Here is a 12,591-nt window from a genome sequence, read left to right on the forward strand (position 1 = left end):
CAACTAACCTCAAATAATCAGAGAGAGAAAGACATTAAGTAAATGTGGCCACATCAGTGAATCTAGGTGAGAAGTATTAGGGTGTATATCACACTGTGCTTATAACTTTTATAAAGATTTTAACTTTAAAAAAATAAACTATTGGAAACAAAAGTCATGAACAATTTGGGTCCTGTACCATACTTTCCTGATTCTGAGATGACTTAAATTGTAAGAAATATAAAATTAAAAACAACTTTTGGGGAAAGAAATCACCTCATTGGCTTAGCTACTGTGATGTTTTCAGGAGAATTGAGGGATATTAATTTGTATGGTTTTTGTTTTAAGAAATAGGCAAATATATTTCTAGTTTCTAGTATTTTTCTAGTATCTAATATTTTTTAGTATCTGGTATTTAAATTTTAGTTTCTAGTATTCATGGTATGATAATGTTTACTTTCCTTCCATTTCTAAACAAAAAAGGTATGAATATAGAAAAGACACACTTTTAATAGTTTTACTTTTGTTATACTTAGGATAAAAATAAAAAGTTATAACACAAAAAATAACTAGAATTAGATCTTTGGCATTTGGATCTGTAATACTTTATGAGACAAATTTTTAAATCTTTTAATAAAAAATATTTCCTATGCTAGAACTTCTCTGATAACAAAAGCTAGAAAATGTAGACAAAAAGAAGAAAATGTGAAATAGTTATATTTCCTACCTACTTGTAAGTAAAACATTTTGTTGTGCATATCTGTATTTATTTACATATACATAACTTCGATGTGTAAATATTTAATGTGATTACATGTTATATGAATTTATGTGCATAGTTAACCTTTTTTCATTAATTATGAACACCATTTAATAGTAATAAATGGATTTCTACAACAGAATTTTTAACTACACATTTTCTCATCTTAAGATCTGTAATTTCAGGGGGAAAGTTAGGGAGAGGTGGGGGAGATAAGAAATCAAACGAAGGACTTGTATGCATGCATATAAGCATAAACAATGGACGCAAAACTCGGGGGGGGGGGGTGAGGGCATGTATGGGTGTGGGGTGGGGGGGTAATGGTAAGATATGTACACATATAATACCTCAATAAAAAAAATAAATAAATAAAGATCTGTAATTTATTATTACACAGTTCATGTTGGGCATTTGTTTTTATTTTTTGCTATTATACTCTGCACATTGTATTACTAGTATATATCTTTGTGATGATCAAAGAGCATATGCATCACTAAATTGCTTTCCAGGTAGATTATATGAAATTATATTTTTGTTAGCGGTGTGTGTCTTTAAAGCTTACACAGAAATAATTTGGAGATTTGGTTTTTTCAAGATTAAAATTTTTTTCATTTCTTTGTGTTTTTTATAAGGGGAATTTTGGCAATTGCTTGGAGCATGGCAGATCCTGAATTGTTACTGAGCTGTGGAAAAGATGCTAAGATTCTCTGCTCCAACCCAAACACAGGAGAGGTATGGAGAGGAAACATTTCATAGACTTATAGCTATCATAATATTTTATCTCTACCTGAATAAGAAATTTTTCATATGGATTCTTTTAATGCGTTATTACAATTAAGGACATGTGAAAGTAGATGGGGGTATGTGTGAAATGTTAATCTATTGGAAATTTTTATCAGGAACATTAAGCTCAGTTGTATCATCTGGGAAAATTAGTCATTGAAATAGTATATTTGAAACTAGTAATCATACCCTACCCCCCATTTACAATAAAAGGTGTTTTACCTAGACTCAGAAATACTTGGACTGATTTATTTAACATGTGGTTTCTGTAAATCAGTGCCTTCAGAGTAGGAGTGTTCAAGGGTTGGGTCTTTTTCCTGTTCTACCATTCCTGAAGATTCTCTTTGACTTCTGGAAATCAGTAGAAATGGGTTTTGATTCTCTTTTGTGAATTATACAGCAAGAATATAATACTTTGTAATATAAATTTATCATATGTTTTACCTATAGAAATTTAGATGTAGGACATTTTACCTTATTAAATGTAAATATTGTATAACTAATTTTATTTGCTTTGCTTTATATACTAAAATTTTCTTTTAACTATTATTTTTATTATTTCTAATAATTGAATGGTTCTCCTTTCTTTCAGTGTTGGACAAGAGATTGCAAATTTTAATTATAGTTTTTATAAATTCTACTTTTTAAAAATTAAAATAGATTATTACAAGTACTTTGCTAGTTACCCAGATGGAATACTAGTAAAAATAAAAAGTATCTTCAATAGTTTTTAATCTATAATATTAAAACAAGTACTTCTGTTACTTGATTTGTGATTTAAAGTTTTCAAATGGAGTGATGTCTGTAAGAATGTAGAAACATTAAAGTTAGGAGAGACAGAGAAAAAACTTAAAATAGTAAGTTTCGCCTTATCCTATATAATAAAAGAGAAACATGTAAATTGACCATACCTCCACTATGCTCACCAGCCAATCAGGAGTGGGTATGCAAATTAACCCAACGAAGATGGCCAGTTAATTTACATACACAGGTGCCGGGTGGAGATCAGAGCAGGAGCACCAGCAGAGAGTGGAGCGGCTTGGGGAACTTGGCTCCCCAAGCTACCAGATGGAGAGCAGAGAGGGAGAACTGGCAGTTTGGAGGACTTGGCAGAGTGGGAGGCTGTGGGACGGAGACAGAGCAGGAAGGGAAAACCCAGAGTGCGGGGAGCACCAGGAATTCTGGGAATCATAGTTCTGGTGGCAGACTGATCTCCTAGACACTAGAGCAAAGTGAGCCTAGAGCAAGTTACTGTTGCAGTGGGGGATAGAGGGAAAGCAAAGGTGAGAGACATAAGTAAAATCAGAGTGTCTAGGAAAAATTAAAGGGAAGATAACCTAAAAATGCCTCTATTATTCTGTGATCAACAAACCAAACTGGGTTGGGGTCTCAGACAATTCGCTCATATGATTGATTGCAAAGACAGAAACGCCCAGATTGGAGAGGGCTCCCCTGAGGGCTCCCAGATTGTAGAGGGTGCAGGTCGGGCTGAGGGACCCACCCCCGTGCACAAATCTTCATGCACCCGGCCCCTAGTATTATATGATTTGTACACCAAATAATAAAAATCTTGCCTTTTACACTGTGCCTTCCCAGTGAGTTCAAAATTCATAGAAATTATTGTTCTAATTTTCTTAATTATGTAAATTGATAAAATGAAATTTTTGCATATGACTAATTTGTGTGCTTATCAGACTTTGAAGTGATAAACATTTCATGAATTCTGAAACAGTGTAGTAGATTTTTTTATTTAAAGGGAAATTAAAAATACACAGGTCATTGAAATATCATGAAACTTTGAATCTTATCAATCAATTTAAGCATGAAAGACAAGCAGGCTAAAATACCTTTTCACTTAATTCTGTTTTCTTATAAAATAAAATATTTTAAATGTTACATAAGCCAAAGTTAAGCTAATTTTATTTCTTTTTCTTTTGAAAGATTCATAGTATACCTATTCTTTTATTGCAGTAAAATACACATAGCACTTATCTTTTTAGGTATACAGTTCTGTATACATTGTTGAACCACTATCACCACCATCTATATCCAGAACTTTTTCATCTTCTCAGACTGATACTCTGTACCCATTAAACAATAACTCCTCATTCCCTTTCTTAATGCCACAAAACCGATGCTCTTTGAAGAGCATCAATTACTATCACACTAATTTTGAGTTAGCAACAGTTATTGCATTGTAAAGGTTTTATATTAGACATTTTTATAATAATTCAATATTCTTTTCCTTCTGAAAAACTGTTTATGCTGAATTCTGTTTTGATTTTACTGTAATAAGAATGATGTGTACTTGTTTTCTCGCTTTGACCAAAAGCCAAATTTTCAGTGAATTCTTCCTTCTCAATATTATTTTTTAATTTTGGTCTTCAAATAGTCTAAATATGGTTGTTTAGATCTTAGTAAGCAAAACCAGTTGCATAACACACTAGTGATCTTTTAGAGCCTAATAAGCTAACTCTAATAGAGTGTTCTGGTGTTTCAGATGCTTCTACTAATATTTCAATAAAAACTTCAGTTTTTAAGATGTGCTTATTCCAAATCTGGTTGAAATTTTGAGTAGCATTCCTTTTTTATCGTAATAGGCTATCATAATGGACTTTCTTGTACTTTTAAAGAAATTCTTATACTTTTTTTTCTTGGCTAAAGACACTTTCTAAAAAAATTGTTTAAGCTGTACTTGTTGATCATATTAATTCAGGTATTTTGGCTATAAAGTGACTGTATACCATTTTCTGACTTCTGTCTAGGTCTTATATGAACTTCCCACCAACACACAGTGGTGCTTTGATATTCAGTGGTGTCCCAGAAATCCTGCTGTCTTGTCAGCTGCTTCCTTTGATGGGCGTATCAGTGTGTACTCTATCATGGGAGGGAGTACAGATGGTTTGAGACAGAAACAAGCTGACAAGGTAATAGGAAATGTTGAGGTTTTTTATCTTACTGTGTAATTAGTTTAAAAATGATGTTACTGATCAATAATACTGATTAATTGGATAACTGAGATAAAAGAATTCTTGGATATAACTTGGAAACATGTCTTGTATAAGTTAGAAATGTTCACATTATTATGATGATGATTATTATTTTTTATTTTTTTAGCTTTCATCATCTTTTGGAAATCTTGACCCCTTTGGCACAGGACAGCCCCTTCCTCCATTACAAATTCCTCAGCAGGCTGCTCAGCATAGTATAGTGTTGCCTCTGAAGAAGCCACCCAAATGGATCCGAAGGCCTATTGGTGCTTCCTTTTCAGTAGGTGGATTTGCTTTTATGGTCCATAATCACAAAGGACTTATCATAGAAAAGTGTTATTGTAGAATCACTCTGCTGGAAGAAGATTGAGTTTGAAATATGTCTGTGACTTTTTCTTCATTTAAAATGGCTTCTCAGGAAAAGTGGGATCTACTCCCTTTTCTTTTCTCTTCTTTTCTTTTCTCTTCTCTTCTTTTCTTTTCTTTTCTTCCTTTTTCTTTTTAAGATTTTTATTGATTTTAGAGGGGATGGGAGAGGGAGTGAGAGATAAAAACAACATTGATGAAAGAATCATTGATCGGCTGCCTCCTGCATGCCCCCTGCTGGGTGGGGATTGAGCCAGCAACCTGGCCATGTGCCCTGACTGATAAACTATGAGCTCCTGGTTCTTAGGTTGATGCTCAACTACTGAGCCAAATTGCTTAGGGCTATTTTGACCATTTTAAAACATAACAGTTCAGTGGCATTAACTACATTTATATTGTTGTACAACAACAATCTCTCCCTTCACCTTTTTAAACTTGTCTTCTTTCTATATCTCCTCTTTCATTCCTTTTGTGGGTTTTTTTTTTAGGAGATTTTTTGGAGGAGGTTGTGTTCTTTCTTCTCTTCTTCCCTTGGAGCTTAGGGTAGAGAGAGAGGGAGGGAGGGAGACATTTGTTGTTCCACTTATTGATGCATTCATTCTTTGATTCTTGTATGTGCCCTGACTAGGGATCAACCCCAGGTATATCGGGATGATGCTCTAAACAACTGATCTACCCAGCCAGGGCTATACTTTCTATTTTTAACCTTTCCAATTTTTTTTTTCAATTTTTATAAATTACATTACTGAGATTGTTAAAATATTTTTATTATCGTCAGTAGCGATATTTAAGTTTTCTGTATTTGTTTTGGATGATTTAAAAAACTGATGGCTACCAAACAGCATTTACATTCTTATAATGTAGTATTATAATGATAATACATAGAACCAATTAAATAAATAAACCTAATCATCCTGTTAAATTCAGTTTAGGTCTTGCTTTTGGGTGCAGTTTTCTCAAACTTTCCTAAAACTTGAGAAAACGCAATGCTTTTTGCCCTTCTGTGAAGTTCCATATCATGGTCTTATCTGTGCTTGTATCCATTTTTATTTTCATATTAGTTTCTTAAGGATAGTGGCTTATGTTTTATGTCTTGGTATTTCCTATTATGCTTGACATAACAAACACTTTTATTATATTAAATATTTAATAAGATAAGTTGTGTAGTCCTGGCTGGTGTGGCTCAGTTCAATGGAGCATCATCCGTATACCAAAAAGTGGCGGGTTCCATTCCCGGTCAGGGTGTACATATCCAGGTTTCTGGTTCGATCCCTGGTTGGGCTGCATGCAGGAGGCAGCCAGTCAATGTTTTTCTCACATTGCTGTTCTCTTTATTTCTCTCTCTCTCCCCCTTCCTCTTTCTAAAATAAATAAAATATTTTAAAAAAGAAAAGATTAGTTGGTGTAAAGATCATAATCCTTGTATAAAAAGTACTGAGTATAAAGAACCAAATTTGGTCCTGTATTTTCTTCTTTACCTATGTTTATTTTTTATGAGTACATTAATTAGATATTAACTGTCTATTTGCTATATACAAGGCAGATATTGGGTACTTTAGGTAATAAAAGAATAAAGTAGACACAGAGCCTTCCTTGTAAATATAGAGAAGACAAAACTTTGCATTTACCCTCCTAGGTTTTTCAGCCTGGCCTAAGAATTAAATTGACATAGGATAGAATAAAAGAAAAGCATACAGATTTTTACATGTACATGGAAGTTCCATAGGAAAATGAAGACTCAAAAAAGTGGCAAAGCCTGAGTGCTTATGTACTAGGTTGAACAGATGGCAGTTGTAGAAAAGTAAAAATATAGAAAGAGACTAAAGGGAGATAATTGTTATTTAACAACTGTTTGTACAGATTTCTCTGTCTTAACTCTCATCTCTGGTTTTAAGAATGTTTCTTTACTCTTGGTATTGGGAGAGCAGCTCTCATATGGGAGTTTCATCTCCTACTTTCAGGAAGAAAAGAAAAGGTCAGAGTGCCTTGTTCCTGCTCGTTTTCAAGTATTCATTAGCTTAAAATTATCATTATGTCAAATGGTATATTTTGCAAGAGTGGCCTATTCTGCCATCCTCTAAAACTATAGAACAGCGTCTGAAACAAATACATATTACTAATAGTTGAATCAAAAGAGAATAGTTGAGGGAGAACCCAAAATGGCGGCGTAGGTGAACACCTAATCTGCGGCAGTGCACAACAATTTCAGAGCTACAACTAAAGGACAGAGCCTCTATCACCCAGAGCCATGGGAGGGCTGACTGAAAGGAGGCTCTACAACTAGACGGAAACAGAGAGGAGCGTTCAGGACACAAACGCTGAAAAACTGAGGTACCAGGGCGTGCGCGAGAGAGATACGGGCTGGAGGCGGATCCCAGCTGGCAGCAGGCGTTGCTTTCTTCAAACCGAAGGGGAAACACGGGGGACCCAGACTCCTACAGGGAGAAGCATCCTCGATGCCTCTCTGTCTCTGGACTGTTTGCCATCAGGTTGGAAAGTGAGGGTGGCTTGCTTGCAGAACTGTGCGGAGGAGTGGTTGTTTGTGGTGCTGGGGCGCGAGACGTGGGAAGGCTGGCTCCCAGCCATTGCTGTTTGCCACGCCCTAGCCTAGTGACGCCCTGAGATCCCGCCCCGCACAACCTTCAAACTCACCCAAGCTCCAAGCAGCGGCTTTTGCATATGAATGGAGTGCCACCTAACCTAGCAACCAGTTCAGACAGCTCCAAAATCTCCAAATCCCAAGCAGGGAGGAGAAGACTGGAATTCTCCTGTAGCTCCTACAGGGTGGCCTCAGACAGTAGCTGACCTGCACCCCATTGGAGATCCAGAAGCCAGTGAACCTAGTGGTCAGTGTGAGACACAGACCTCAACTCCTCACATCCATAAGTGACACAGTCAGGAGGCGGACTCAGAGAGCACCAAAGCCCCATTGAAACAAGTCCTGCACCAGAAGTGTGTCTCCAGCGCAGCAGTTATAAATACAGCGGGTCCCTACAGCCAATTGGTCTGGAGGACAATTCCTCCCAGTGTACCAACAGCAACCAAGGCTTAACTACACCAAGACTTTGCACTCAGCTCATAAAGGGGTGCACCAAGTCCGTCCACCTCAGGTGATTGGGGAGGCTGAGCTACTGGCCCTATAGGTCACCTACAACACAAAGCCGCTCCATCAACACAGGGAAGCAGCCAAAATGCGGAGGCACAGAAACATGTCATGAATCAAAGAAATGGAGGAAAGTAAGTTACGGGACGATATAGAGTTCAAAACCACATTTATAAGGTTACTCAAGAATCTTCTAAAAACTGTGGAGAAACTTGATGAGGACTTCAAGGACCTCAATGAGAATGTCAAAATAATGGAAAAGGACCAGTCAGAAATTAAGCATACACTGTCTGAAATAAAGAATATACAGAAATTCAACTGTAGATCAACGTACCCCAAGAAACAAACCAAAGATCTGAAATATGAGGAAACAAAAAACACCCAACCAGAGAAAACAAAAAATATGAGGAAACCAAAAACACCCAACCAAAAAGAAAAAAAGATCTAAAAATATGAAGATAATGTAAGGAGCCTCTGGGACAACTTTAAGTGTACCAACATCCGAATTTTTGGGGTGCCAGAAGAAGAGAGAGAGCAGAATATTGAAAACCTATTAGAAGAAATAATGACAGAAAACTTTCCCCACCTGGTGAAAGAAATAGACTTACAGGTTCAGGAAGTGTACAGAACCCCAAACAAGAGGAATCCAAAGAGGACTACACCAAGACACATCATAATCAAAATGCCAAGGGCAAAAGACAAAGAGAGAATCTTGAAAGCAGCAAGAGAAAAAGTTAGTTACCTGCAAGGGAGTACCCATACGACTGTTAGCCGATTTCTCAACAGAAACTATGCAGGCCAGACGGGAGTGGATGAACGGCAAGAACCTACAACCAACATTACTCTACCCAGCAAAGCTATCATTCAGAATTGAAGGTCGGATAAAGAGCTTCACAGATAAGAAAAAGCTAAAGGAGTTCATCACCACCAAACCAGGATTACATGAAATGCTGAAGGGTATTCTTTAAGAAGAGGAAGAAGAGGAAGGGGGTAAAGATAAAAATTATGAACAACAAAAAGACATCAAATACATACCTACCAACGAGTGAATCTAAAAAGCAAGTGAATAAAAAGTCTGAAGAACAGAATGGACTGGTTAATATAATGGAATCAGGGACATAGAAAGGGAGTGGACTGACAACTCTCAGGGGGAAAGGGGTCTGAAGGGTGTGAGAAGAGATTGGACAAAGGTCTTACACCTATGGATAAAGACAGTGGTGGGGGATGAGGGCATGGGTGGGGTGGGGAATCAGGTGGAGGGAAGTATGGGGGGGAAAAAAGAGGAACACCTGTAATAATCTGAACAATAAAGATTTATTTAAAAAAAAGAGAGAATAGTTGAATCAAAAGAGATATATAATACGCTGAAGACATCTGGGATGGAAGGAGTGACATTGCCTGGGTCTTGAAGGGAAGTAGCATTGAGCATGTGGAAGTTATTAAAATCAAGTAGGTGAGAAATTGTGGGGCACAATAAGTAGTCATTTTTATCTAGAAGGTGGGTTTTGTGAAGAGGAATAATTGAAGACAGGGTCAAATTGTGGGGTATGGAAGAGTGTGTCAACTAACTTTATCCAAAGGGATATGTATTTATTTAGGTCACAGTTCTTTCTGTTAGCATGTTTATAATAGCATGTTTTCTGGCCACATCTTTGTGGTTCAAACTGATTTTGTTTGTTTGTTCTTTTATAGTTTGGAGGCAAACTGGTCACCTTTGAGAATGTCAAAGTACAGTCTCAGCAGGGAGCTGAGCTACAGCAGCACGTATTCATTAGTCAGGTTGTAACTGAAAAGGAATTCCTCAGCCGATCAGACCAACTTCAGAAGGTTGTGCAATCACAAGGCTTTGTCAATTATTGTCAGAAAAAAATTGATGCTTCTCAGTCGGATTTTGAAAAAAATGTGTGGTCCTTTTTGAAGGTAAAGTTGGAATTAAAACAATTTTATTTCATTACTTGCAAATTTAACTACTCCCATTATATTCTAAATCTGTCTTCCTATTAAAGAAACAATTAGAAGAATGTGATGAAATTAAGGAATCCTTATGAAGAGCACATGACCTAACTTTTTATGTCAAGAGTTCTTCCTTCTCTTTTTCCCCTTCTCTTTTTTGAAAAGCCTAATATGAAGTACTTTTTTTAGTAAGTAAAAAACTATATAATAGATTAACTTAAGTGAGAAAGACATAATATTCACAAGACCTGTTTTAAAATTAGAACATAGAACTTAGTATACTAAAAAACGTAAGTATAATAAAAAATAGAACATTTATTTTTTGTGATAGATCCAGTTAAGGAAAATAGGAAAAGACAGAAGAGACATAGGGGAGAGAGGTTGGAGGCATTTCTCATCCTTTTTACTGAGTTGATTTATGACAGTAGAATAACAAATAGAATTTTCTGGTTGGTCATTTACCTCCACTGGAATGTCTATTCTTGGTAATGAATTTTCCAAAGTAAAGAGATCTTGAATCAATATGGTAAAATTCTAAAATTATAATTTATCTTTATATATTTTTTATCAAGTATTAATTTTGGGAAAGAGTTTTAGGATGCTGAATGTTCCTCATAGTGTGACTTTTGCATTCATAGAGCCTTTGGACATGAGTTAGTTTATATTTATAAAAATTGTAGTTTTAAAAGTAAGCTTTATTCAACCAGGATAATTAGAAGTATTCTTATTATTAAAAAAATTATATTTAAAAAAAACTATTGTTTGGATTCTTTCTTAAAGTGAACCTTCCAGTTGATATAGTAGATGTTAGATATTTTTAATAATTCTACATGAAACTTGATCAATTAATTAAAAATTAGGCCTTTATATGCAGGTCTTTGTTTCAAGAATATGTCTTTTTTTAAAGGTAAACTTTGAAGATGATTCTCGTGGAAAATACCTTCAACTTCTAGGATACAGTAAAGAAGACCTAGGAAAAAAGGTAAACTTTTGGAAAAGTGAAAAGGTTGTTCTTACACAAGTAAAATCTTTATGTAGAATAGGTTTTTAAAAATAAAGTTCTAGCCTGGACAGTGTGGCCCAGTGGGGGTACATGTAAGAGGCAGCCCATTGATGATGTTGCTCTTTCATTGATGTTTCTATTACTCTATCCCTCTCCCTTTCTCTTATTCTAAAAATCAATAAAAACATTAAAAATAAAGTTCTACACAGACAATCTCATTCAATAAATATTTATAAGAATTTGTTTTTGGTTGCCTAAGCTTTGAGTACTATTGTTAAATGTGGAATTCCACTCTATACCTGGATTTTGAAGCTACCAGAACCACCTTCAATTTAAAGAGCCATGTCAAGAAGGATTGGGCTTTGAATGATAAGAGGCTGTGAACTGCCCACTGGTTTGGCTCAGTGGATAGAGCGTCAGCCTGTGAACTGAAGGGTCCCAGGTTTGATTCTGGTCAAGGGCACATGCCCAGGTTGCAGGCTCGATCCCTACTGGGGGGCATGCAGGAGGCAGCCGATCAATGATTGTCATCATTGATGTTTCCATCTCTCTCCCCCTCTCCCTTCTTCTCTGAGGTCAATAAAAAAATATTTTTAAAAAAAGAGGCTGTGAACCTCAAGCACTGGAAATAACACAGATTTTTAGGAGGGTGTGTAACCAGTAGCTTTGAGGGAGAGAGAGAGGGAAACCGTTAGAGATCACCCCACATTCACTACAACTTAAGTGATGAAAAAATAGGGTACTATTTCAAGCTATCACAATTTTCCACTCTAGTTGTTCATGCCTTTAGCCCACAATTTCCAAACTGTGTGTTGAGTTGTTGTTCCATCTAACAAGCAACTAGTAAATATTCTAGAACAAGGGCGATTTATTGCACTCAAGCTGAATAAACAAAAAGTCCAAGAGATTTGCTTAATAGTTTAATTTTTTTAAGATTCCCTTTTAAAAAGGAAGTTGTATTCCAGTTTTACAGTTTTCTTCTCTAAGAGGGGCTTAATTATTATTCCACAGTGTTGGCATGAACAGGAGTAGAAACACTCTGACTTTGGAAACCTTGAAGGACATATTATAGATTCTTTGTGTAATTTATATTAACCCTTGTCATTCTTTGAAAATGATTAAAGTTTTCTATAGCATTGTAGGGTTGTCACATACGTGGTACAGGTTGGATACTGCATACTAGGCATGTTGAACACATGCTGTCAGTCTTGGGGTCACATCACAGCCCCACTGGCTGTGTGTCTTTGATCACTCCTTTAGATTTTTTATATTTATTATTTGTCTACTCTTCTTGATGCTTTAACTTCTTTAGGTTTTTAACAGATTGATATGAAAATGTTACTGCATACCAGATAGCAAAAACTAAGGAAATAGAATTTGATTGTCAAAATACTGCTTATAGCAGTTCTTTCCAGAGTGAGTACCTGAAGAAATGTTTTTTACAAATAGTTATAGTTATTTTATTTAAAACAAAGTAAAAGAAAACATGCTTATTTTGAAGTTAGCTTTGTCATTGAGTGAGGTGATGTGTGAGCAGTGGAACTCCTTGTGATTGAAACTAGAACCATTGAGAATCAGTTCTGCAGAGATTTTATTCTTTTCTTATACATACTGTTCCTGATCTGAACTTTTGTGGATTTTTGCCAATGAGAAT

The 12,591-nt window shown here is 35.8% G+C and overlaps 1 protein-coding gene across 19 annotated transcripts in view; it reads left to right on the forward strand.

The window, feature by feature from the left end:
* The window catches only part of SEC31A (SEC31 homolog A, COPII coat complex component), a 97,984-nt gene that overhangs the window by 43,725 nt on the left and 41,668 nt on the right, over positions 1 to 12,591 (forward strand). For all 19 annotated transcript variants that reach the window (XM_079777852.1, XM_079777836.1, XM_079777851.1 and 16 more), the window contains 5 exons: positions 1,372 to 1,471; positions 4,288 to 4,449; positions 4,640 to 4,792; positions 9,674 to 9,901; positions 10,842 to 10,916. In XM_079777852.1, coding sequence (XP_079633978.1) covers positions 1,372 to 1,471; positions 4,288 to 4,449; positions 4,640 to 4,792; positions 9,674 to 9,901; positions 10,842 to 10,916 — 718 coding nt within the window. The remainder of the gene's footprint in view (positions 1 to 1,371; positions 1,472 to 4,287; positions 4,450 to 4,639; positions 4,793 to 9,673; positions 9,902 to 10,841; positions 10,917 to 12,591) is intronic.

Source organism: Cnephaeus nilssonii, assembly GCF_951640355.1.
Source record: "Cnephaeus nilssonii genome assembly, chromosome: 1".
Lineage (NCBI taxonomy): Eukaryota > Metazoa > Chordata > Mammalia > Chiroptera > Vespertilionidae > Cnephaeus > Cnephaeus nilssonii.